The sequence below is a fragment of the Pristis pectinata genome, chromosome 10, assembly GCF_009764475.1.
Source record: "Pristis pectinata isolate sPriPec2 chromosome 10, sPriPec2.1.pri, whole genome shotgun sequence".
Classification (NCBI taxonomy): Eukaryota; Metazoa; Chordata; class Chondrichthyes; order Rhinopristiformes; family Pristidae; genus Pristis; species Pristis pectinata.
In genome coordinates, this window is record NC_067414.1 from 82,893,325 (window position 1) to 82,917,390 (window position 24,066).

At 42.8% G+C, this 24,066-nt stretch overlaps 1 protein-coding gene across 6 annotated transcripts in view; it reads left to right on the forward strand.

The window, feature by feature from the left end:
* Nucleotides 1–24,066, forward strand: part of sobpa (sine oculis binding protein homolog (Drosophila) a) — a 210,648-nt gene that overhangs the window by 59,140 nt on the left and 127,442 nt on the right. For all 6 annotated transcript variants that reach the window (XM_052025210.1, XM_052025209.1, XM_052025211.1 and 3 more), the window contains exon 3: nt 18,754–18,942. In XM_052025210.1, coding sequence (XP_051881170.1) covers nt 18,754–18,942 — 189 coding nt within the window. The remainder of the gene's footprint in view (nt 1–18,753; nt 18,943–24,066) is intronic.

Consider the following 24,066-nt stretch of genomic DNA (forward strand, 5'->3'; position numbering starts at 1 on the left):
GTAGTTCTAAAGCTCCATCCTGACAATCCTCTATTGGAAAACAACCCTCCCCACCTTGTGACCTGTGCCACCCCTTCTGACTCCTCCTCTTTTCCTCCACTAGCCTTCCAGGTTAGGTTGCATCGAGCTCAGCCACATCTGCAAACATTCACTCCCCAGCACCTCAGCTGGGGAAATGTCCTGCGGTGGAAGGGAAAAAAGCACGGTGCTGTATGAAAGAAGTAAGGCCAGGGATGATTCACAGATGGATGCACCCGTGTCTCAAAGCTGTGATTTCACTGCTTCCTTCACATTTTGAGGGCAGCACTGCGGTGCAATCAGTGGAGCTGCTGCCTCACAGCTGGGTTCAATCCTGACCTCTGGTGCTATATGCATGGAGTTGGTACATTCTCTGTCACCACGTGGATTTACTCCGGGTACTTTGTTTTCCTTCGACATCGCATAAAATTGCAGATCAGTAGGTTAGTTGACCATTGTAGATTGCCCCTTGTGTGGAGGAGAGTGGTAGAATCTAGGGTGAGTTGATCAGAATATGGGTAGAATGAAATGGGTTAGGATAGGATTAGTGTTAAAATAGGTGCTTGATGGTCTGCACAGACTCAAGGGGCCAAGGACCTGTTTCAGTGCTCTATCCCTCTATGTCCTTGCAGATGGATCATTTGGCCTCCCCCTAAGACAGATCAAGTTGGCTAAAACAACATGTGTTCACCAAATTAATCTTGAGATGGACAGTGGATACTGCTCATCTTCAACAATTCAGTTTAGGGTTACTTTGTCATCTGCACATAATCTCACTGTTCTGTCAGCAGGGGGTTCATCGCCAGTGGGGTTGCCACTCACAGCTGGATCATCACCAGCACCCCATTCTATTGTAACCTGCGCAGCTCTTCCTTCCCCTGCAGCTTAAGGGCACGTGGAACAGGTCTCACTGATAATGAATGGGCTGGGTTCCCAGACCATGTGAATGTGAGGCTTGTACCCAGCAATGCAACAGTACGAGTCAGTGAAGAGATGCTTACCCTCCTCCACAAGCTTTTGCAGGCTGTCTCTGTGTGGTGGGGCTCTTTTTTTTCCCCTACCTCCCTCTTTTTTTTCTCTCTCTCCTTACCCTTGACCATCCCCCGGTGGATCTGCTCTCCCCTCCTCCCCCGCACCTGCCTATCACCATCTCTTACCTGCATCTACCTATCACCACCTTGTGCCCACCCTGCCTCCCCTCTTTTGTCCACCTATCACTGCTCTGCTTTTCCCTCCTATATATTAGGGCTTCCCCTTTTCCTATCTTCAGTTCTGGAGGAGGGTCCCAACCCGAAACGTTGACCGCCTGCTTTTCTCCACGGATGCTGCCTGGCCTGCTGAGTTCCTCCAGGATCACAGTGTCTTTCATCTAGATTCCAGCATTTGCAGTCCTTTGTTTCTATAATGAAAAAACTAATTTTAGATTGCACAGAGTTGAGTTAAATTATGTATGTCACGGATAACTCTGCCTCATAAAGGTAGGATCTGGAAGGACCCCAGGTTTGATCTGTGCAGTGTACTTAATGAGTTGGTTTTAGCAGAGATCCATTTGGGCTGCAATTAATCCTAATTTCATTGAATTTTGGAAAAATGGAACAGAGTAACGTGTGTCCAGAGCTGCTGCTCTTTATTTGCTAACCACTGATGCTGGCAACTGCTTCTACAGTGGTCGTGGATTGAAATTGAAAAGAGTGCCATCTTACACAGCCAAATGCATCATCTTTATTCTTGTTGCAATACTGTAACCCAATTCAACAAGTCAGATTAGAAATCAGTGGAACGTAAAATTGAACAAGCTGAAAATCACTTGCCCAGAGTTTGTTTGTGCCTTAATCTTACAGAGTACTTGAAGTGGTTAATTGGGTCTGTGGATTGTTATTCACCTTTGGCTGTGGCTCAGTTGATGGCTTTCAGATGGTTTGGAGTTCCAGTCCTATCCTACAGTCCAGAATTTTTAAATTTAAATTTTAAAAATTAAATTTAAATTTTTAAAAATATTTTAAATTTTATTTACAGCGTGATAACAGGCCCTTCTGGCCCAACAAGTCCGCACCGCCCATTTTAAACCCAAATTAACCTACCCGTACGCCTTTTGCAATGTGGGAGGAAACCAGAGCACCCGGAGGAAACCCATGCAGACACGGGAGAACGTACAAACTCCTTACAGACAGCGACAGGAATCGAACCCCGATCGCTGGCGCTGTAATAGCGTCGCGCTAACTGCTACGCTACCGTGCTGCCAATATAATGCACAAATATAGACTCAAATCCCAGGAAGCATTGCAGTGATTCAAGTTGCCACCTTTTGGATGACATGTTTGACCAAGACCCACCTGTCTGCCCCACTAGATGGACATAAGGGATTTTGCTGTCTTATTTAAAGAAGAACAGCACAGTGATATAGTGTCCTGTGCAATATTTATCCCTCTTTAATATCATTGAAATGAATCATTTGGTCATTCCCATTTTGTTTATGGGACCCTGCTGTCCACATTGACTGCTGCATTCCCTACGTTATAACAGTGACAACACTTGGCACTTGATGCAAGGTTTTGAGGTGAAATGTCAACAGTTCCTTTCCTCCCACAGATGCTGCTGGACCTGCAGAGTTCCTCCGGTAGATGGTTTGTTGCTGCAGCTTCCAGCATCTGCAGTCTCTTGTGTCTCCACTTGGCACCTCATTGCCTGCAAAGCGTTTTGGGATATTATGATTGTCTTCATCACCCATGATGTGAACTCTTTTTGCACAGTGCTGGTATTAAAGTGGCTTAAAATTTTGTTTTGCCTGCACAGAGTTGAGAGTAATGATCCAGTCTGTATTAGAGATTGACTATGGGTAAGTGTTGAAAGAAGACACTGAGGTACCAATCTACATTCAAGAAATGGCTGAGGGCTCTGGATACAGCGAAGGATCTGGGACTGGGGGATATCCTAGTTGCAGTACTTGCTCTCAAAATCTAGCTGCACATCTAGCCAAGCTGTTCAGTGCAGTTCCAACACTAACATCTACCCCGCCATGTGAAAGATTTGCTCAGGTATGGCCTGTTCACAAAAAGCAGGACAAATCCAAACAGACTGATTACCTCCCAATTGGTTTACTCTCAATCACTTGCAAAGTATTGAAAATTCTCATCGGCAGTGCTACCAATGTTCACCGATGCCCGGTTTGGTCTGGACCACTTAGCTGCAGACTTCATCACAACCTTGGTCCAAACACAGTCAAAGAGCTGAATTCTTGAAGGTGAGGTGAAAGTAATTACTCTTGATATCAAGGCAGCATTTGAGTGTGTTATCTAGGAGCCTTCGAAAAACTGATATCAATGGGCATCCAGGGGAAAGTGCTCCTATGGTCGGAATCACATTTCACTCTTCGGAAGCTGGGTTTGGTTGTCAGAAGTCAATTATCTTGGCCCCAGAACGTCCCTGCAGCAGTTCCTCAGGTCAATCATCAGCTCTTTAATGACCTTCCTTCCATCATAAGAACAGATGGAAATGGGGATGTTTGCTGATTATTGCACAAGGTTCAATTCCTTCTGCATCACCTCAGTAAAAGAAGCAGCCCGTGCCTTCATGCAGCAAGACCTAGAAAACATTCAGGCATAGGCTGATAATGGTACATAAGATTTATGCCATAAGAGTTCCAGACAATAACCATTGCCGTCAAAATAACATCCCAGGATTAAACAGCCCACCTGATTGGCACCCTAAACATTCATTCCACTGGTGGTGTTCTGTTGCTGCAGTGTGTACCGTCTATAAAGAACAATGCAGTTATGTGTCCAGACTCCTCTGATGCATCCCCACAAATCTGCAATCTTCACTGCTAAGGACAAGCACCAAGTATATGGGAGCACCACCACCTGTGAATTCCCCTCCAAGTCAGGATGCTATCTGGATTAGAGGGTATTAGCTATAAGGAGAGATTGGACAAACATGGATTGTTTTCTCTGGAGCGTCAGAGGCTGATGGGAGACCTGAGCCTTTGACGCTTAGGAGGCATTTATACAGACACGTGAACAAGCAGGGATAAGAGGGATACGGGCCATGTGCGGGCCGATGGGATTAATTAGATTGGCATCGTGGTTGGCACAGGCATGGTGAGCTAAAGGGCAACTCTTGAGCTGTACTGTTCCCATGTTCAAAGAGGTACTGTTGACCTGTCAATTACCTGGAATAGAAAATTAACTCTTCTACATGTGAAAGCTCATTCCTTGATGTTAAAATTATAGTTGTAGATTATAGATGCCAAGTTGAAAATGTTAAATTTAGTTTTCCTTTTTTCTCTTAAACCGATCTTTAATTGTCCTTAATTCCTATTTTGTTTCTATTTCTGTAACATTGAAATTCATCCTTTCTGTTTTGCATTTTCACCTCAATCCTTGTGCCATTTATTTTATGGTCCTTCTATTCAATCAGTTAAGGAATTGCACAGTTGGTTTGCCTGTTCATTTGGGTTCCAAGCATCTGGTTTTCCTCACTGTGACTTTTTCAATTCATACTTCCAGTCACTTGCCACATCAGGCATTCAAAAACCCAAATATGTAAGGGCATGTCAAGTTGATGACGGCCACTGTCATAGCAAAAGAATACTCATTGAATTTTGGAAATGAAGCAAGGAATTGTCCAAAAACTCAATGAAAATGTATTGAAAGACCTGGAGGAGCTGAGGCTTCAAATCATAATCCATCACTTTTCTTTTAAGTTGCTGAAACAATTACAGCAAAAAAAAAGAGTGGAATTTGAGAATCCATAAATAGGAGCCTGGAATACTAGCAGCTGGTTATAAACAAGAAGCGAAAAAGTACAGATTTGAACATTTGAAATCAAGTTGTGCTGGAAATGCAAAATAGTTCCTGAAGCATCTGTTGATTGAGAAGCACACTTTATGTTTCAGGTTGGTGACCTTGAGTCAGAACAAAGAAAAGTTTGAATTCAAGTACATTTTAAGTTGCAAAGAAGTGGCAGGAGTGGAGAGAACAAAGGGATTTTGATTTTGCACAATATTTTAGGAGGAGGTAAAAGCAATAGGCATCCTAAAGCTGTCACTATCAGCAGGGATTTAAAATACTGGAGTTATTTATTTAAGTAGAGCAATCTAAGAGGAAAAAAATCATTAAAAGTGAATGCCTATATGGGGATCTGTAGAGGAAGATTAGGGGAATTACAACCACAATCATTAGTACTGAACATGCAATGTAGCGGTGGCTTTGAGAAATAATAATCCTCTTCTGAAATTTGGTTCCAGTGAAGTTCATTTGCAGTTTAGCAGGAAGAAATACTAGTTTTATAACCCCTGCTTGACAAAGGATCATTGAAATAGTTGTTGTGTATGTGGAGGGACTGGTTAGGAGAAATTGTTTTAAACTGGAGATGAAGTGTGTGATACTTGACTAAAAGTGAGGCAGACACAAAGAATATCAAAGAAAGATGAGATGCCGGGGGGGGGGGGGGGAAGGGGGAAGGGGAAGGGGGAGGGGGTGGGTGTGGGTGGTACAGGAAAATGAGACTGGCTGATGTGTGCTGCGTTCAGAATGCTCTAGTGCAGAGCAGATGGCCCAAATGGTCTGTTTCATAGTGGTTTGGATTCAGAAACTCATTGTGAAAGGGATTCAGTTTGCAGGTGATAGTTTAAAGGGTGGTACTTCGTGGAAGTTGTCTATGAGAGAAGCCGAGGAGGTACAACTGCTTTTAGATTGAATCAAAAAATTGGTAGGAAAGGTAGAGGATAGAATGTGCAGTTTTAAGGTGTTAAAGAAATGGGCAATGTCTGTGCTAGATAAATGATTTAACTGTAGCTACAGAGATGCGTGAATTGTCTCAGCACGCAATGTAATCATGTTGCAGAAAGATCTTCAGGATGCAAATTGGATGTCATCCTTAAATTATATATTGCTCTTAAAAGACAGCATCTGGAAACCTGTGTCCAATTATGATCACTGAGACAAATTAAAATATTCAAGTCCTGAAGATGTAGAAGTCTGCATGGCTCTGGACACAAAGCAGAGAAGTCTTGAAGAGGGCTGGTACATGCTTATGAACTGAATATTCACTTCCTGTGCTATATAATTCCAAGTTGATTGAGTGGGGAACCATAGAAGTGTAGACAAGTAATTGGTGTAGAAAGCATAAATGTGGAGAACCATATCAAACCAAGTTAGGTTACGCAGGCAAGAGGCACATTTGAATATAGCATAAGAAACAATTTCTTTGCATTCAATATCTGGAGTTTCTTTGCAAGGATTTGGTGACCTCAGCCAAGAGCTTTTTAGATGCTTCATATTTTTCACATTTTATATGGAAGAACTGAATGTCCAGTGGTCAATGTTGTACATAGCAATTATTTATAATTCCTGACTTTTACATTTATCCCCCAAACTCAACTCCAGTTTCCTTAGATAAAGTTTCTTTATGGCAGCAATCAATAATACTTCACAATGCCTGGTAATGGTCAATTTCTGAGGACAGAGTCTAATGTTTCTGATAGCAATCATTTTTCACTCTCCCATTCTCCCCTGATTCTTCCCTCCCTTCCCCTCCACATTACAGATGGGCATGGTAGTCACATTACATTTAACTTAAGTTTGAGATGTGTTCAAATAATCTTATAAACTGAAATTTGTGCGATCTCTTAATGTGTCTCTTTAACTCATCATTCAGTCTCTAATCACTTCGAGTCATGCTCTATACCTTCTCTCACCTGCACTGTTGTGTTTCATTGCAGTGGCAATTGCCTCCATCTTCATCAATGAGCTACATCCTTGTAACTTTTGACAGCAAGTCTGATTAACTTCTAGGTGAGGAAATTGCCCTTATTCTACATTATTGCTTGTTCTTCAACCTTCTACAGACTTGGAGGAAGCTTTAACCAAGTAGCAACATTGTCATTGCTGTGACTCACTGGTGCAAGGCCTGTTTGACCTCAGGTGTCCGGCTTTGACAAAACCCATGATATCAATGGGCAAGGTGGACATACTGCTGATTAACATTCCAAGATGCACTCTAAAAATGGATAGTAGTTAGAAAACAGATTATGCAGATATGCAAGGGAAAAATGAAGATGACAGCTTAAACTGGGAGAGAAACATGCCTACTGGAGCTGAGAAATGCTGCAGGTTGTGTTTTGTAAATCACTCCTTCTTCATATTTGCTGTTAACCTGGTCCTCATCTCTTTCATTCAACCCTCTTGAGTTAAACGTATGGCCTCTGCCAATAGTATCCTGCCTTAAAAGCCTATTATCTCAAATTCCCCAACAGGCCATACTTTCCCAAAGCTGAATGACTGATAACACAGATGGTGTAATTTGCATGTACCCAAACATAATTGAAAAGTTCAAACATTTTGCAGGGTCCCCTTTACTCTTGGCCACTTGTTTGGAATTCATTGGGAAAGGAAGTATCAAAAAGCATGCAGGAGCAAAGGTACATGTTTAACTACTCAAGATAATATCAGAGCAGTTTGTTTAATGTATTCCAAACAAACTTAACCCCATTTTGATGCTGGAATCTGCAAGGGGGAGAGGTGGGGATTGGAGGGCAAGAGTAAGGAAGTTGTTCTGCATTGTTTAAGGCTTTGATGAGACTACATGTGGAGTAACGTGCAGCTTTTGGCCAAGCACTAACAGAGGAAGAATGCACTTTCCTTGGGAATGATGCAGCATGAAGTCACAAGGGACAAAGAGTTGATTTATTACAGTAATACACAACATCCAGCCTGATGGATGGTTTGGACTGGTGAGCCTTTATGCATCAATCAATGCTCCCCTATCTGCCCTCGCCTCCCAGTGCTAACTTAATCTGAGTTTCCAGATTGGATCTCATAGGCCCTCCAAAAGGGATGATCAGGAAATTCTACAAGCTCCAGCATATTTTTTTTAAATGCTTTCGATAATATTTACAAATTCTGTATAATTTGACCAAGCAATTGATTATCTTCTTGTGACCAATGATGCTCTAACTGAAGATTTTTGCTCTATTTGTTATTAGGCACCTTAAGCAATGTTAGTTGAACAAATTAGAGAGCTCCTTTTAAGAGGTGGACTCTGTATGATGTGAGGACCGGAGTGTGCTTCTGTGATGTTGCTAGTATAAATTGATGGTAGGAACTAATGTCCCCTGTTTCTTACACTGGACTTGAGAAAGGGCAGTAAATTGGAGCCATTATGTAACAGCAATTAAAGGTGAAGGTTGAATATTTACAAAGCAATTTACATTGCTCCTGTACAAAATTCTGACATGGGAATGATTTCCTGACACTCTATATTCTGCACCAACGGCTTCCTTCCTTTTCCAGTTTGGAAGAGAAAATCCTCAATTGTATCGATAATTACTTTTCACCATACATCAGAGATGAAAAGCATAAAAACTTCACCCACCAACCTTGCTCTTCACTGAAGTCCCAATGACAGCAAATATTATGTAGTAGTGCTTCGTAATTGAATGCTTCATTGTTTCAATTAATCTTTCTGACTTCAGCCATAGGTGCCAGCCCTAGTTCACTGTTAACACACTTTGCTCAGAGTCAAATGTTTGCTAGTTCAAGCTGCACTTTAGAACCTGCAGCACAGTATCTAAGCTGTCATCTTAATGCAGTGCTGATGAATGCACAGTGATGCAGCTTGTAGAGCTGTTGTCTCACAGCATCTGTGACCTGGGTTCATTCCTGACCTCTGATGCGGTTTCTGTGGAGTTTACACATTCTCCTTGTGAGCACATGGGTTTCCTCTGGGTGGTCGGGTTTCCCTCCACATCCAATTTGCGAGATTTTGTGAAGATTAATTGGCCACTGTCAATTGCACTTAGTGTGTAGGTGAGTTGCAGGGGGAGAGCTGACTGGAATGTGGGAGAATGGATGGGTTAGGGCAGGATTAGGATAAAGATGGGAGCTTGATAGCCAGCAGGGACTTGGTGAGCCAAAGGCCCTGTTTCAGTGCTCTTTGATTCTGAATTTGTACAGTCAGATTAGACTTCAGACTGAACTATAATTGGACATACTGCAAGAGCTGGAAATAAAAAATATGAACACTTACTGCTGAAAATACTCAGCAGGTCAGACGGTATCTGTGAAGAGACGGTTTACATTTCCACAGATGCTGCCTGACCTGAGTATCTCCAGCTCTTTTGGTTTTTGTTTCACACCAAGCCTCCCATCTCAGGTGGATGCAAAAGATCTCATTATGCTATGAAGGGCATGGGAGTTCTCTGAGTCCTGGCATGACTGATCCCTCAATTAACTTCTGTAAATGGAAATGACTGTTAGGTCATTTTTATTGTATTGTTTTTTGTGGGAACTTGCTGCATGCAAATTATTCATCATGTTTTTGACATCACAACAATGACTGCATCTTCAAAGTCCTTCAATGGCTGCAAAGAGCTTTGAGACTCAAGACAAGTTTTTCACTGTACCTCGGTACAAGTGACAAATAATAAACCAATACCAAATGTCTGATTTTCTAGAACAGCCTTGTGATAATGATCAAAAGAATCTAATCTGGCATCTCAATGCAGTACTAATGGTCTTCAATGCAATCAGATAAGACTTTAAACCAAGCTGTAATTGAAGGTGCTGGAAAGGTAAAATACAAAAAGTAAGTGCTGGAGATGCTCAGCAGGTCAGGCAGCATCTGTGGAGAGAGAGTTAACATTTTCATAAAACCTATCAGACCTGCTGAATATCTTGGCTCTCTGTTTTCATTTCATACAAAGCCTGATACAAGTGAATGCAGCTTAGATTGTTTTGATCATTAACACAAGGCTGTTTGTGGGAACTTGCTGTGTGTAAACTGATTACCACATTTCCTTTTTATAGCAGTAACTAAAAGATTTTTGTCTGTGAATCACGGTGGAAATTAGAAATTTAGGTCAAAGTCTTTTTATCCTTTACTTTTCTAATATTTCAATGTTTTATCATGCATTTGGACATAGATACTGAAAAATAAGAGTTTGTCCCCTTTTGCTGTTTGAAACCTATCTGAGGTCACTCCTTGGGATGGAAGATGACTTGCTTCCACTCTACTTTGGTGGGTTCTGGTGGTGACTGATGAGACCAATGTAGGAACCACAGACTCTTCCGCAGATGCGGCAGGAGATGCCTGACTTAGTTTGTGAGGTGGTGTGCTCCTTCTGCCATTTGCACAAGGCTTTTTTGTGTTCCTGATGCATGGACTAGGTTTTCAATACCATCCTAAATGCTGGGACTATTTTCCCTGGAGTGTGGGAGGTTGAAGGGTGACCGTTATAAAATCATGAGGGAAGTAGATAAGGTGAATGGTCACAGTCTTTTTCCCAGGATAGGGGAGTCTAAAACTAGAGGGTATAGTTTTAAGGTAAGAGGGGAAAGATTTAAAAGGGACCTGAGGAGCAACTTTTTCACACAGAGGCTGGTGGGTATATGGAATGAGCTGTCAGAGGAAGCTGTAGAGATGGACACAAGTACAATGCTTAATAGACATTCGGATAGGAAAGGCTTAGAGACATATGGGCCAAATGCAGACAAAAAGGACTAACTTGGATAGATATCATGGATGAGTTGGGCTAAAGGGCCTGTTTCTGTGCTGTATAACTCTATGCTAGGGATGTTGGTGTAGGAGAGAAAATGACTTTGGTTTACCTATCCTTATAGTAGCTTTGCAGAGATAGCATTTATTATATCTTTCCAGTCCAGGTCTTGGAAGCATACAAGTGGGCAGGGATGACTGCTGCACAGTAAACCACAAATTGTGTCCCAGATTTTTGACCCTTTTCCTCAGTTTTCCAAAGGCTGTGTTGGTGCATTGAAGCTTATGGTGAATTTCATTATCAGTGTCTGTTTTCACCAATAGATGGTTCTGAGATATGGAAAGTGATCCATACTTTGTGAATCTGTGGGAATTGTTGCCACAAAGGGCTGTGGAGGCTAGTTGTTGGGTGTACTTAAGGTAGAGATTGATAGGTTCTTGATTGGTAACAGTGTTGAGGGTTATGGGGAGAAGGCAGGAGAATGGGTTTGAAAAAAATCAGCCATGATTGTATAGCGGAGCAGACTCGATGGGCCAGATGACCTAATTCTGCTCCTATATCTTATGATCTATTTTCCAGGGTCTTACCGTGATCCTTTATTGTTGAGGGGTGGTTTTGTACAACGGAGACAGATGGTAGAGGCTTTGTCTTTCACCAGTAGGTTGGTCCTCAATCACTACCACTCAGTGGTTGAAGAGCTCCTCCTCCAATCACTGTATGGATTCTAGATACACAGTGGATATTATCTTTACCACACAACAAATAGAAATGCAACAAGCAGCACTGACCACTCTATTTGAGTGAGGTTAAAGAAAGTCCTCGACTTGTCCTCCTCAAAGGACTGTGGAGTGCTCTCCTTTGCATTTGGCTGCCCCAAAAAACTTTGTCCATCTTATCTTTACTTCCTGATGATATGCATAGCATGATCCTAACCAGGGGGTCTGCGACAGAGTCAGCCTCAGTGAAAACTACTGTCAAACAGGCTGTGTCATTGCCCTGGCATAATTTTCAATCTTTGTTGCCACAGCCCTGCACCTTGCGTATAGACTTCCAATCAGAGTGGAGCTAATCTTTGGAGCTAAGTGCAAATTATTCCACCTGTGATGACAACAGCCCAGAAACAAGTCAACCCAACATCAGTAGTCGAGCTGCCGTATACCGATAACATTTGTGTTTGCATCTGTTTGGAAGCCAAGTTGGAAGCTAATGTTGATCTAAACATGCATTGCATATAGTGGTAACAGTGACTCTGAGCTCCAAAAGATTTGGCAAAAATGGCCAAAAGCATCTGGGGTGGGGAGAAGTGCACCGTGACATTTAGCGTACAGACTTGTGCTCTAAAACTGGAGATTGGTGATTCCCTTTGGGAGCTTTATGCTGCTGCTATTTTTGTTGCCTTGCTGGCCACTGGAAAGCTAAACAGCACTGAAAGGAACTCTCTCCATGGCAGTCACAGAACAGTGGCAGAAAAGGCACTGCAGCTGCCATGGAGGTGAGTGAAGACACATGGGAGGTGGGAGAACAAGTTGTCTGCAGTGTGTCTGCCTACCTACCCAGCACCACGTGAACAACCTGCCCAATCAACTTGTGCCTCAAGTGACTTCAACCCTCCACCCTCTTCTCCCACCACCCCCCACCCCAGCTGAAGAACAGCCCAGTGATTGCTGCATCAGGCCACAAGTGATTATCCAAAATTAAACAAAAACTGTGATCAGTGAAGACGGCTCCAATGAATTACTTGACAAAATGCTAGCCCAGTGAAAAGTGAAGTTGCACGTTGCTACGTGGAGTACAGATGTGGAACTACTGATGCTTTAATTGCCATCCCATTCCCAAACATTCTGTGATGAGCTCCTGGATTTTTTTTGGAGAGAATAACAAAGCTCAGATTTCTCTCAAAAGCTCCATATTCTGACAGTGGTGAAGGAAATGTGTGGTGTACATCCTGTGTCATGACATCATTAGCCACACTATAGTAGATGTGGATGGAAGTGCCCAGACAAATTCACCATCTCTGTGCACTAAAGGGGCCATGCAGCACATATACACCACACCAAATGAATACCCAAACCAATTTATGCTTTAAATTGTGTGCAAATGTGTACAATTTCCAGGCAAGTAAACTGACAGTCTTCATTGCCATCTACATTCCATTCCTGGTGGTCATTTGCTTCAGATCCATATTTTTAATATTTTCAGATTCTCCTTCAATTCATTCTTAATTACATTAGAGCAGGTACAAAAAAAGAATAACAAAGAGAATATTTAGTTGTATCATTACATCTGCAAGTAGTAATGTGTTGTATGCCACTTCACTTAATTTCCCTGTGGTTGAAAGATGAGGTGTGGCAATGAAGCTGTTGCCATACAGCTGAGCACACAGCAGACACGCTGGCATATTTACATGTATGTGGAAGGATCCATCAAGCAACATCTGTGTCTTCTCCCTGGCCAACATCCCCAGCATTGAGGCCCTAGTCTGAGTCAGCTACATTGGGCTGGCCATGTTCGAGATCAGGCTCCTTAACCAAACACTGTATTTGGACCTCTTGTCACAGTGGAAATTACCGGGCAGGCAAAGTTTTAAAAAAAAAATGGATTTTGGGCTCGTATCCAACTGACTCCTGGGAACATCTGGCCCACGATGGTTGAAAGTGGCGCAGAAACATCCGGGATGGTACTGAAACTCTCAAGGCTATGCATTGGCAGTGCACAGCCGTGCAAAAGTTGTGGAAGGAGCAGACCATTCTCCAAGCTACACACCTGCCTACCCAAAACAGGCACCTCCTGGCCCATCTGTGGTAGTGTCTGTGGGTCCCACATTGGCCTCATCAGCCACCTCTGAACCCACTAAACCAGAGCGGAAGCAAGTCGCCTTCGATCCTAGGGTACTACCTAAGAAGATGATGATTTGTGTGTAGGTACCAGAGGGTGATTTAATTCACATGCAACTATTCTAAATAGTAGTTCAAGTAGTAAATTTGTAACATGGTGACACAGGTTCAGTTATTGTAAAGCTGCTCCTTGTGCTTTAGGTGGTGAGACCCGAGATGCGTGTTTATTTAATGATCCAGTTAGCAGAAACACTGTATTCCTGAAACCATCATTGTTTGCCAATATTCCACCTTGTAACTTGGCCTTCCAGGTGGGTCAAAGTAACTGTCTCATTTTTCAATGAGCTATTTTGCTTTGCTGAATGTGGTGATACGTGGTTGTTAAAATATCAAGTTTCCTGACATCATTAGAAGTGAAGAACAAATGCAGTGCAAAGGTTTTATTTGAAGTTTCAAGGAGATGTGATGCAAGCCAAGTATAAGTGACCCCCTGGTCTGTAAAGGAAGTAAATTGTCGCTGTCTGGCAAAGTCTGCAATCTTGTTAAAGTTGATGATGTCTCATTGGTTAACCATAATCCATTTAATTTCAGCATTGATCGCAGTTCCATTGTTAGCACTCAGTTGCCATGTGAAAGTGAACCTCTGGTTTCTGCAGACATGCACCAGTGTGGTCTTTAATTCCTGATTGCAAACCTGGTCTGTTTTATGCTGTCTCACTCGAGGAGTCCATTCTTTCTGGCTGCAGTTAGATAGGAGATGACTTCACTTGAGGATGCTAGCCAAGTTGTGCTGGGCTTACTGCCCAGTGTAAATATTCATCAAACCCAGCTATATCGAAAGGGAAGTGACCACAGTGGTGCTCAAACATGGTTGCAAAACACAACTTCAAAACACAAACTGTTGTTTGATATCATGTCATTCCAACTGTTTAAAAAATTCAACAGTAAAAATTAAATAACTTCCACAGCAGAGAGTTTGCAGCCAAAGCTGCAGAGATATTTTCTCAAGTATTTTAAATACATTATAACCAGCATTGCAGCATCTGTTTCCCATTATGTCCAGGAGGAGGTCACCAATTGAAATATTCCTCTGAAAGTGAGAGGACAGGTTGGTCAAAAGTTTTCTTTTGGTGGATGGGGGCAAGGGAGTGTGTGGAAGGAAGTTGGCTTGAAAGAACAATATCATTCTAAGTTTCATAATGGATGCTAATTATGTAGAAGGAAGGAGACTAAGTCTTGTAAAAACTGAACGTGATTGTGCTTCATCAGAATATGAAAATAAGGCCATAAGATATAGGAGCAGAATTAGGCCATTCAGCCCATCGAGTCTGCTCCGCCATTCAATCATGGTTGATTTTTGATCAAATATTTGAACCAAGTTGCTTGACGGTGCAGTGATTGCTGCTACAGATGCCAGCAAGATACCTAATCAAGCCGCCACCAACAGCAGCAAGGAGAATTATTAGGTTACTCGGAAAACTGCTTTTCAAGTCCTATTGTATTGATAATGTCATTGGACTGATCAGTATCTACCTGAATCACTGGAACGGTCACACAGGACATCGGCTTCATGTCTCGTGTCAAAATTGACACTTCCAATAATGTAGCACTGTCTCCCCAGATTACTAAAATAGACTGAACTGGAGCAACTGGACATTTATGTCCAGCTGCAGCTGATTTTCTTAATTACAGTTCTGTTCATGCTTGTTTTTGAATGTTAATGATCAGCAAGCACAACAATAGAAATGAAGCTTAACTGTTGGCACAGTTCACAGCTCCAATAATGCACATGGTGGAAATTTGCCATAAAATCAGGAAAGGCTCAAAATCCTCTTCAGCTCTGGCAGCATCTGTGGAGAGAGAGAAGACAAATTGATATTTCAGGCAGTGAGTTAAGGTCATTGATTGGAAACATTGGGCCAGATATAGCGGGTAAATTGGAGCATAAAGTGAACTGCTGGAAGAACTCAGCAGGTCTGTGGAGGCAAGAGGCTAGTCAACATTTTGGGTTGAGACCCTGCTTCAGGACTTTCCCTCCATGGGTGCTGCATGACCCATTGAGTTCTTCCAGCAGTTCATTTTTTTTTTGCTCCAGATTCCAGTATCTACAGTCTCTTGTGTCCTCATTCTACTACTTCACTGCAAATCCTCCTCAAGGAGTGCCCACTTTGAAGATGTTCTCCCTCTGTCCTTTCAACTGCTCTTCGATGGCATATTTTTCTTCCAGTCCTGATGCGGGGTCTTGACCTGAAATGTCAAACATCCCTTTGCCTCCACAGATGTTGCTCAACTCGCTGAGTTCATCCAGCAGTTCACTTTATGCTCCAGGTTCCAGCATCTACAGATTCTCCTGTTCCCATTGCAGGAAAATTATCTGTTTAAACAGAAAAAAGTCCATGATATCTATGCATGTAAAATCTGTCAATTCATATCAGTGATGGAGATCCACTTTGCTGGGCTCCTCAGTGTTTATGATTTGATTTCAGTTTACTGGAGGTTATTGGCCTGCAGGCAGTCACTTTGTTAACCATGTTTTGATTTTGTTTAACATTCTTAACAAAGTGTTCAGCCAACTTATTAATTCCATTTAGTTCTTGTTGCATTTTTTGTTTTAAAAGTGCCTCAATGTTACAGACATTAGGTGGCATTTTAAGATTCTTTGTCAGCCAGCAAAATTGTAGTGAGGCCTATTTCAGAGGGGTATTGCAGGCGGGGCTTCTCTGCTGCATTGTTAGAGGTCCCAAAATTTGCTGTTCAGCTCATTGCAGTTGCACGGTGAAATACGGAAGTCAGAGGTGAGCTGGAGATCAGATGCCAGTATGCCCAATCTGCCCATTCCACCACTGGATATGGAGACGCAAGAGACTGCAGATGTTGGAATTTGACAACAAACAAAATTCTGGAGGAACTCATTGGGTCAGGATCCATCTGTGGAGGGAAATGGACAGTTGATGACTTGGGCCGAGACCCCATCTGGACTTTAAAATAGAAGGGAGATAGCTAGTATGAAGAGGTGAGTGGAAGGAGGTGGAGGAGGAGTTGGCAAGCGGTAAGTGAATCCAGATGAGGAGGGGTGATAGGCAGATGGAGGAGGGAAGTAGCGACAGAGGCTGGGAGCTGTTAAGTGGAGGCAACAAAAGGCTGAAGATGATGGAATCTGATAGGAAGGGAAGGTGGAGAATGGAACCAAATGAGAGGTGGGGAGGGTAGATGGGAACAGTGGGGGAGGGGGCCCAGTGGAAGGACTGTGTGGGTGATGGGCAGATGGAGTGGGTAGAGGAGGGGTAAGAAACAGGGTGATGGGGGGGCTGGGGTGAGTGTTGGATGAACTGGAGGGATCAGGAGGAGATAGAAAAGGGACAGGGGGGAGCAGTGACCTGAAATTGGAGAATTCAATGTTCATGCCGTCAGGTTGCAGACTACCCAGGCGGAATAATAGGTACTGTTCCTCTAGTTTGCGTTTGGCCCCACCCTGGCAGTGGTGGAGGCTGAGGACAGACAGGTCAGTGTGAGAATGGGGAGGGGAATTAAAATGGCTAGCAACCGGGAGCTCCAGAAGGCTATGGCGGACAGAGCGCAGGTGCTTGGCAAAGAGTGGTTGCCACCACTGGATATCACTCTCTACATGCAGCAGAGCACAAACAATACGAGGAGAGGCTGGATACACCACATCTGCGCTGGCTACTTCACAAAAGATAGCTGCCATAAAAAGCATTTGACATGCCTTGGGGGTGGTTCTTCCTCTTGCCACACCCCCCCCCCCCCCAAACAAAAGCAAACTACACAAACTATATGAATTCAAATTGTTGCTGGAGATGTATGTAATTTGCCATTTTGCATAAATGTCATTTGTTGGTGTTCTGAATATTGATAAGCTTCCCATTGATTTTAATATATTCATGCTTTGTAAAGTGTCTGCCATTACATTTTGTAACATGTGAAGCTGCAAATGCTGCACTTGTGCAAATTTAAGGTAGGATATGTGACTTAGAGAAGGTTTTGGAGTTAATGTACCAGGTATTAAAATCACTTTGAAAGCATCATATGAGGTAAAGCATACAAACGAGGAGGAATGAGCTGGGCTGTTAATGTCTCATCTTTGCTGACTACATTGTTAGCAATGGATCAATGGCCATTAATTCTTCAGTGAGGATATCATAATCATCAATAATAAAATCAAATTGCTGGAAACACTCAGCAGACCAGGCAACATCTGCAGAAACAGTTGACATTTTAAGGCGAAGATCCATTGTCAGAACTCTTCTGAAGTGATGTTCCGTGTGGTATGATAGTCACCTGTGAGACTTGTTAGTGAGTAGCTGCCTCGTGTTATAGTCGTGTGGTACAGAATGAGGCCATTTGATCCATTGAGTCCTGAAGGCTTTATGTATAAACAATCCAGTTGGGTCCATCCAGGTAACCTTGTTTATTTTCATTAAGTTCTTATAAAGTTGATGGATTAGCTCTGCTTTCCCCACCCTCAGGCTGCAAGGTCTAGGTCATTGCTGTGGGGTCTGGAACAAAACAATAGTATAAGTTTCAAAGTCAATGGAAAATATTGCTGGGGAAAAGTAAGTAAATTTATGCAGGCTGAGCAAAACTTGAATTTCCAAGGTGGTTTAATTTATGATCAATAAATTTATAAGAGGAATCTTGTTTGTTAAAGAAAATTGCATGAATATTTGTAGCTTAAAGAAAACTCTGGAAATACTGAGCAGGTCAGGCAGCATCTGTGGAAAGAGAAACAGTTAATGTTTCAGTTGACATGTCAGAACATTTGTGGCTTGCAGGTCAAACGGAAATTTCTTCTTCTTAATCAAAATTGAATTGTATTTAACATAATCTCCAAATGGATAAAAGGAATAAACATCTAAAATTTACTATCCAGGCAAGTTTCAGGGAGTTGCTTGTGCTCTGGATGTAAAGCCTATTTTCTTAAAAATCTTTGAAGCTTCTCAGTTATTTTTATTTTGCTAACGGGTAAAGGATGTGGGAAGAAGTTGGAGGGTTTTTCTTTACCAGATTAATTTAAAGGTAATCCCATCTCTTAAACCTGAGCTAACTTTATGAAAACGCAGAATAGTTTCATACTTTTATCTGACTGCAGCAGATGTCTGGGTCCTGCACAGAATCCTGAAGGGGAAGGGTATGCTTGGAAGAAACAGGATTTCCCAATCTTGTATTCCGCCAACTCTTCCTGGTTATTTTAATCATTGATTTGCTTCTGCTTTATATTTTAATTCAATCTGTGAAGTCTATCCAGATAACAATATCAGTATATTTGTACTTGTCCATTACAGTTTGAGAGACTGCTTATGATAATGATCAAGACCAGTTTTCAATTGAGAATCTAAAGTGAACATGTCCCAGAAAATAGAAAATATTTAATAATATCTTTTTTTGTAGAAAATTCCTTGCCAAAACTAAAACTCTCTGAAGACAGTGTTATTACTTCGCCATCAAACTCCAATTCAAGTTTTCCAGGCATGACTGCTGGAAATGGGTTGTCGGATACACCGGCTGGTTCGAAGGACCATGGGGGTACTCCCATCATTGTCCCATTGATCCCACCACCAATACTCAAGCCACCAACAGGTAAGGAATGCTTTGTGTTTCAGTTGAGCTGCACGTGGAGAAAGAAATAATAAGGCACTAATGTATCTGCTAATGTATCTGATGACAGAATCTGGAGTTACAGCTGCCCATAGATATTATAGCCATTCTATGTGTGTATATTTATTGTATTATTTTTGGCAGCAAGCACATTTCTCTCTTTGGAACCCCTAATGACCAGTAACACAGATCCATGCAATGTTGCCATCTATTATTGCCTCTATTGGGTCTTTGGGAACTAAAGTGAAATCCTCAAAAATTCATGCTGCAATGAACCCAGGAGGGAAAAACAAAGAGCATTAAAACATGCTTAGCAAAAATTCATAGCAAAGTCTTTCTTTAAATGAGCTAACGTGGATCAGCAGCAGCTGTGGAATTGTACATGGCCACAACTTGTAATCTCATGGCCTGGAATATGCATCACTCCACCACTACAGTCAAGCCAGGTGATCAACTGTTTGAGTGAGGAGTGGACCAATCAGAATTCCAGAAGCAAGAGCGACTGCCCCTTTCTTCAAGAGAGCATTTGACCAAGTGACGGTAATGAGTCCTCGTAAAACAGAAATCATTGGACAGGAAGGAGCACCAGGCACACATGACAATGAGGGGGCCAACCTGAAGATGCAACATGGTGGTGTTCTTGGAGTGTTCAAGCAGATTGCACATGACTGACTTGCACTCCAGTACTGAGGAGTGGAAGATGTCAGTGTGTGAATTATTTAATGTGGGGTGGCTGTTGCTCACCAGCATAGGTCCTAACACAGCAAGGTCTTGGTCCAGAGGTAAGAAGATCCAAAAGCTACAGACAAAAAATACTGGAGGAACTCAGCAGGTCAGGTAGCATCCATGGAGGGAAATAAACAGTCGACATTTCGGGTCGAGCCCCTTCATCAGGACTGGAAAGGAAGAGGGCAGAAGCCAGAATAAGAAGGTCGAGGGAGGGGGAGGAGCACAGGCTGACAGGTGATAGGTGAGTCCAGGTGAGATGGGGAAGGTAGGTGGGTGATGAAGGGGGTGGGATGATCCAGACCAATCGGAGACGAGGCTCCCCTATACAGACAGGCACACTTGTATATGCAATGACAGCTTGTGCATACACACTCAGACCACATGTGAACAGACACACTCTGATCCTATGCACAGTAATCACAAGGACACGCATACGTGCTGTCTATAGGTTCACGTGCACACAAACTCTGATCACAGACATGCATGACACATCATATGTGTAGCATGGACACAGTGTGTAGGCAATCTTGTCTATGTACTTTTCCTTGACCACCCGCCACCCTCCCCTACCATCTTGGTCTCTTCCCTTCAGTTCTCAAGTTTCCTGACTTCTTCCCTCAATATCCTCCCTTTCCCTTCGTTCACATCCTTCCATTTTACCCCATCACCTTTTCCTTCTCGATTTCCTCAGTGCTTCCCAACTCTCCAGCTGCTCTTTAATAAGGCTGCCCACCCACCACTGCCATAGCCCTCTTTGGGGCCGGTCCCTGACTGTATGTCCTGTCCCTGACCACCTCTCTCCTTCCAACCCCCTGCTCCCTGCAAGGTCTTGGCAGCCATGCAACCTGAAACTTTTGACATAACCCAGGACCCTCTCAATCATAAGTAAAGTGAGAGGAGGTGTCGTTGACAGCGATACCAAACAGAACGTTTTCATCAATTACCTGCTCGTCAATACCCAGTCTGGGTTTTTATCATGACCACTTGCTCACAACCTTGGCCTAACCTTGGACCAAATGGCTGAATTCCAGAGGTGAGAGTGACTGCCCCTTTCTTCAAGAGAGCATTTGACCAAGTGATAATAGAGGGCCTTGGTAAAACAGAAGTCAAGCGGCAGGAAAGGGAAAATAATCCAGTGGTTGAGTCCTCCCTCCATAAAGGTAGATGTAATGGTTGGAGGTCCATTCTCCCACACCCAAAGCAAGGCAATCATCAGCATTTTACCAGGATGCTCCCTGGATTAGAGGGCAGGTGCTATACGGAGAGGTTGGACGAATTAGGGTTGTCTTCTCTGGAGCAGTGGAGGCTGAGATGAGACCTGATAAAAGTTTATAAAATTATGAGAGGCACAGATAGATTACACAGCTGGTATCTTTTTCCCAGAGTCGAAATGTCTAATACTGGAGAGTATGCATTTAAGGTGAGAGGGGAAAGTTCAAAGGAGATATGTGGGGCAAGTTTTTTTCATATACGGAATGGCTAGTGCCTGGAATGCGCTGCCGGGGTGGTGGTGGTGGAGGCGGATACACAACAGAGGTGTTTCAGAGACTCTTAGGCACACAAATATGCAGAGAATGGAGGGATACAGACCATGTACGGGCAGAAAGGATTAGTATAATTAGGCATCATTAGCTCAGCACAACACTGGGCTGAAAAGCCTGTTCCTATGCTGTATCCTATCCATGTTCTAAATGTTATATTCCATTTTGAACTCCTGAGCAAATGAAGCAATCCATGCCTGCATGCAACAGTCTGAGGCAGATTCAGCCATAGGCTGAGAAGTGGTAAGCAACATTCATGGTGCAAAATGCCAGGCAGTGACCATTGCTGGGTCCCCCATCGTTCGTGTCCTGGGTTTACCATCCAACTCAGCTGCACCAGCTAATAAATACTGGGCTGCAAGTGCATGTCAGAGGCTGGATTTCCCCTGGCAAGTGACTTGCCTCTTGAAACCCCAAATCCTTTCCATCACCTACAAGGCAAAAGTCAGGAGTGTATTGGAATTCTCTCCATTTGCCTGGGTGAGTGCAGCTCCCATAACACTCAAGGCACTATCCAGGGCAAAGCAACCTGCTAGGTTGGTCCCATACCCACCATGTTACCATTCATTCCCTCCATTTCCAGCACACAGTTACAGCTGTGCTGGATGTGGATGAGAATGTGGGATAAAAAACAGGATTAGTGTAAGTGAGTGGTTGATGGTTGGCGTGGACTTAGTGGGTTGCGGGGTCTGTGTCCGTGCTGTATCTCTGTGAATATGAACAGATTGGATTGCAATAGGTAAATGTCCTGTCCTTGTGTGCACTCTGTTTCAGCTTACTTACAGCATTATGTTGATTGGTCAAAGTTGACGTCTATTTCTGGACAGGCAAAAAGTGTTCTACCAAATATTGAGAAAATTGAAGTCATTGTCTTCAGTCCCTGCCTCAAACAGCACTTACAGGGCATGGACTCCACCCTCCTTCCTGACACCTGTCTAAGGCTGACCCAAGTTACTGCATTCTTGATGCACTTCAAAATGGGCTCTCGAGTGAACATCTGTTCCAGAATCTAAAGGGATCAACTTGAATCAGATTTCTAGAGCTAGGAGAGGTTCCTTTAAATAATGCTGCTGCCTATACAAACGTAGTTGTTCAGGGCATGTGAAACAGTGGATGTGTCTCTGAGCAACGTGATGTAATTTCCTGAGGACATTGCATGGGGAATGAGACCATCCAATGGGTAATTGGAGAACAAGTCCTGTCATCAGCACAAGGGTGGTTCATGACTTCAAATGTCATTCCAAAATTTCAACTGAACCCTGAACTGGTTGCTTTTGCATTCTACTCTGGAAATAACCTGAAGAAAAGGGAAAACAAGTCGAAACTTGTGTCAGAGAATATGAGAAGATGAAGCCGTATGAAAGTAAATCCAAACAAGTTTTCCATAAAGGCAACATTTCAATGCAACAGTGTATAAAATATAAATTATTTGTACCACAAGAGAAATGATTTGAGAATGAGAAACTCATTGGATAATGACAAATCAGCAGGAAGAGTTGTACAGCAGCTGTGCATTGACTTGTGATATATTATCATGGATGTGCATTAGGTGACAGAATAAATTTATTCAAAAGCAAAATGCTCATAGAGTGAGGTGCTCTGGTAATGTAAGTGCACAATGGCCTTTATAATAAATACTCTGCACAAGGTTTTGTGGTGGTTACCTCCTGAGCATTTCATTGCTTGGGGAACATAATGTGATTCTAAAATTATGCTCTCGACTGCTGGTGGGTGGTGTCAATGTGCTGAGCCATAAATGATGTTTGTACAGGCAGTCCTCAGGTTATGACAGGGTCCCTTCCTGAGAACTGTTCATAAACTGAACGGTTAGAAATGAGCACAGTTTGTGGATGTCCTTCACAGATACAGCTGTGAAGGAGGAGTGAGCAAGAGTGGGAAGTTCAGCTGCCAGCCGGCTTCATTGACTCTGTGAGTGAGCGAGTGAGTTTGCTCAGCGCTCTCAGCTCTGCTTGGCTTGAACCACTGTTGTGGCTTGTGGGGGTGGGGTGGGAAAGCACGCAGAAATGCCCATTCCCACCCGGCAGAAGATGCCTGCAGTACCCCAGCGGCCAGCAATTCCATCCCCATCCATCCCACCGGTCTCCCAAATGCTCTTTCACATGTACGGCATGTCCATAAGTCAGCCATTTGTAACCTTGTAAGCATATTGACACGGAATTTAAAACCTTTGACCATAGACTTGGTTGCATCAGAACCTTTGGCGACCAATCAAAACCTTATGGTTTCTCTCTGATAGTGTTGCAGATGTTCTGTTTCTTTATCACAGCTGCTGATTGAAGTTTTATTCTAACAAAGATTTGATGCAAGCATGTTGTATGATATTTATTATGTAGGCTTGTAGTTGTGAATACTATTTGGGATCTGCAGGCATAATGAAAAATTCCTTCCAATGAATCAAAATTATTTCCGTGTCAGACTAAGTAATTCAAGTAAGTAAAAGGGGAAAGCAGAAAGCTACAAGGCTGATCTTGACACCACAAAGTAAAATGAATATTGTCATCCATTGGATCTGGCAAACTGAAAGCTGCCTTGTATATTCTGGTGGAATATTTTTCTAGAGTTGCTGATGAACTGACACTTCTCCATTTCTGGCCTCTCTCTCATTGTTGATTTTACTTTATCCATCAGGCACTATATAAAAGTAAAGTTGTCATTTAAGCGACAGAAGGCAGGATTTATGAATTTTTTAATGGTTTTCAGATGTATCATGTACGGCATTTCATTCTTTGAGATGTGGTTGGCACAGACATGGTGGGCTGAAGGGCCTGTTCCTATGCCGAACTCTTCTGTTAATAGACCTTAGAGCTTAAAAGTA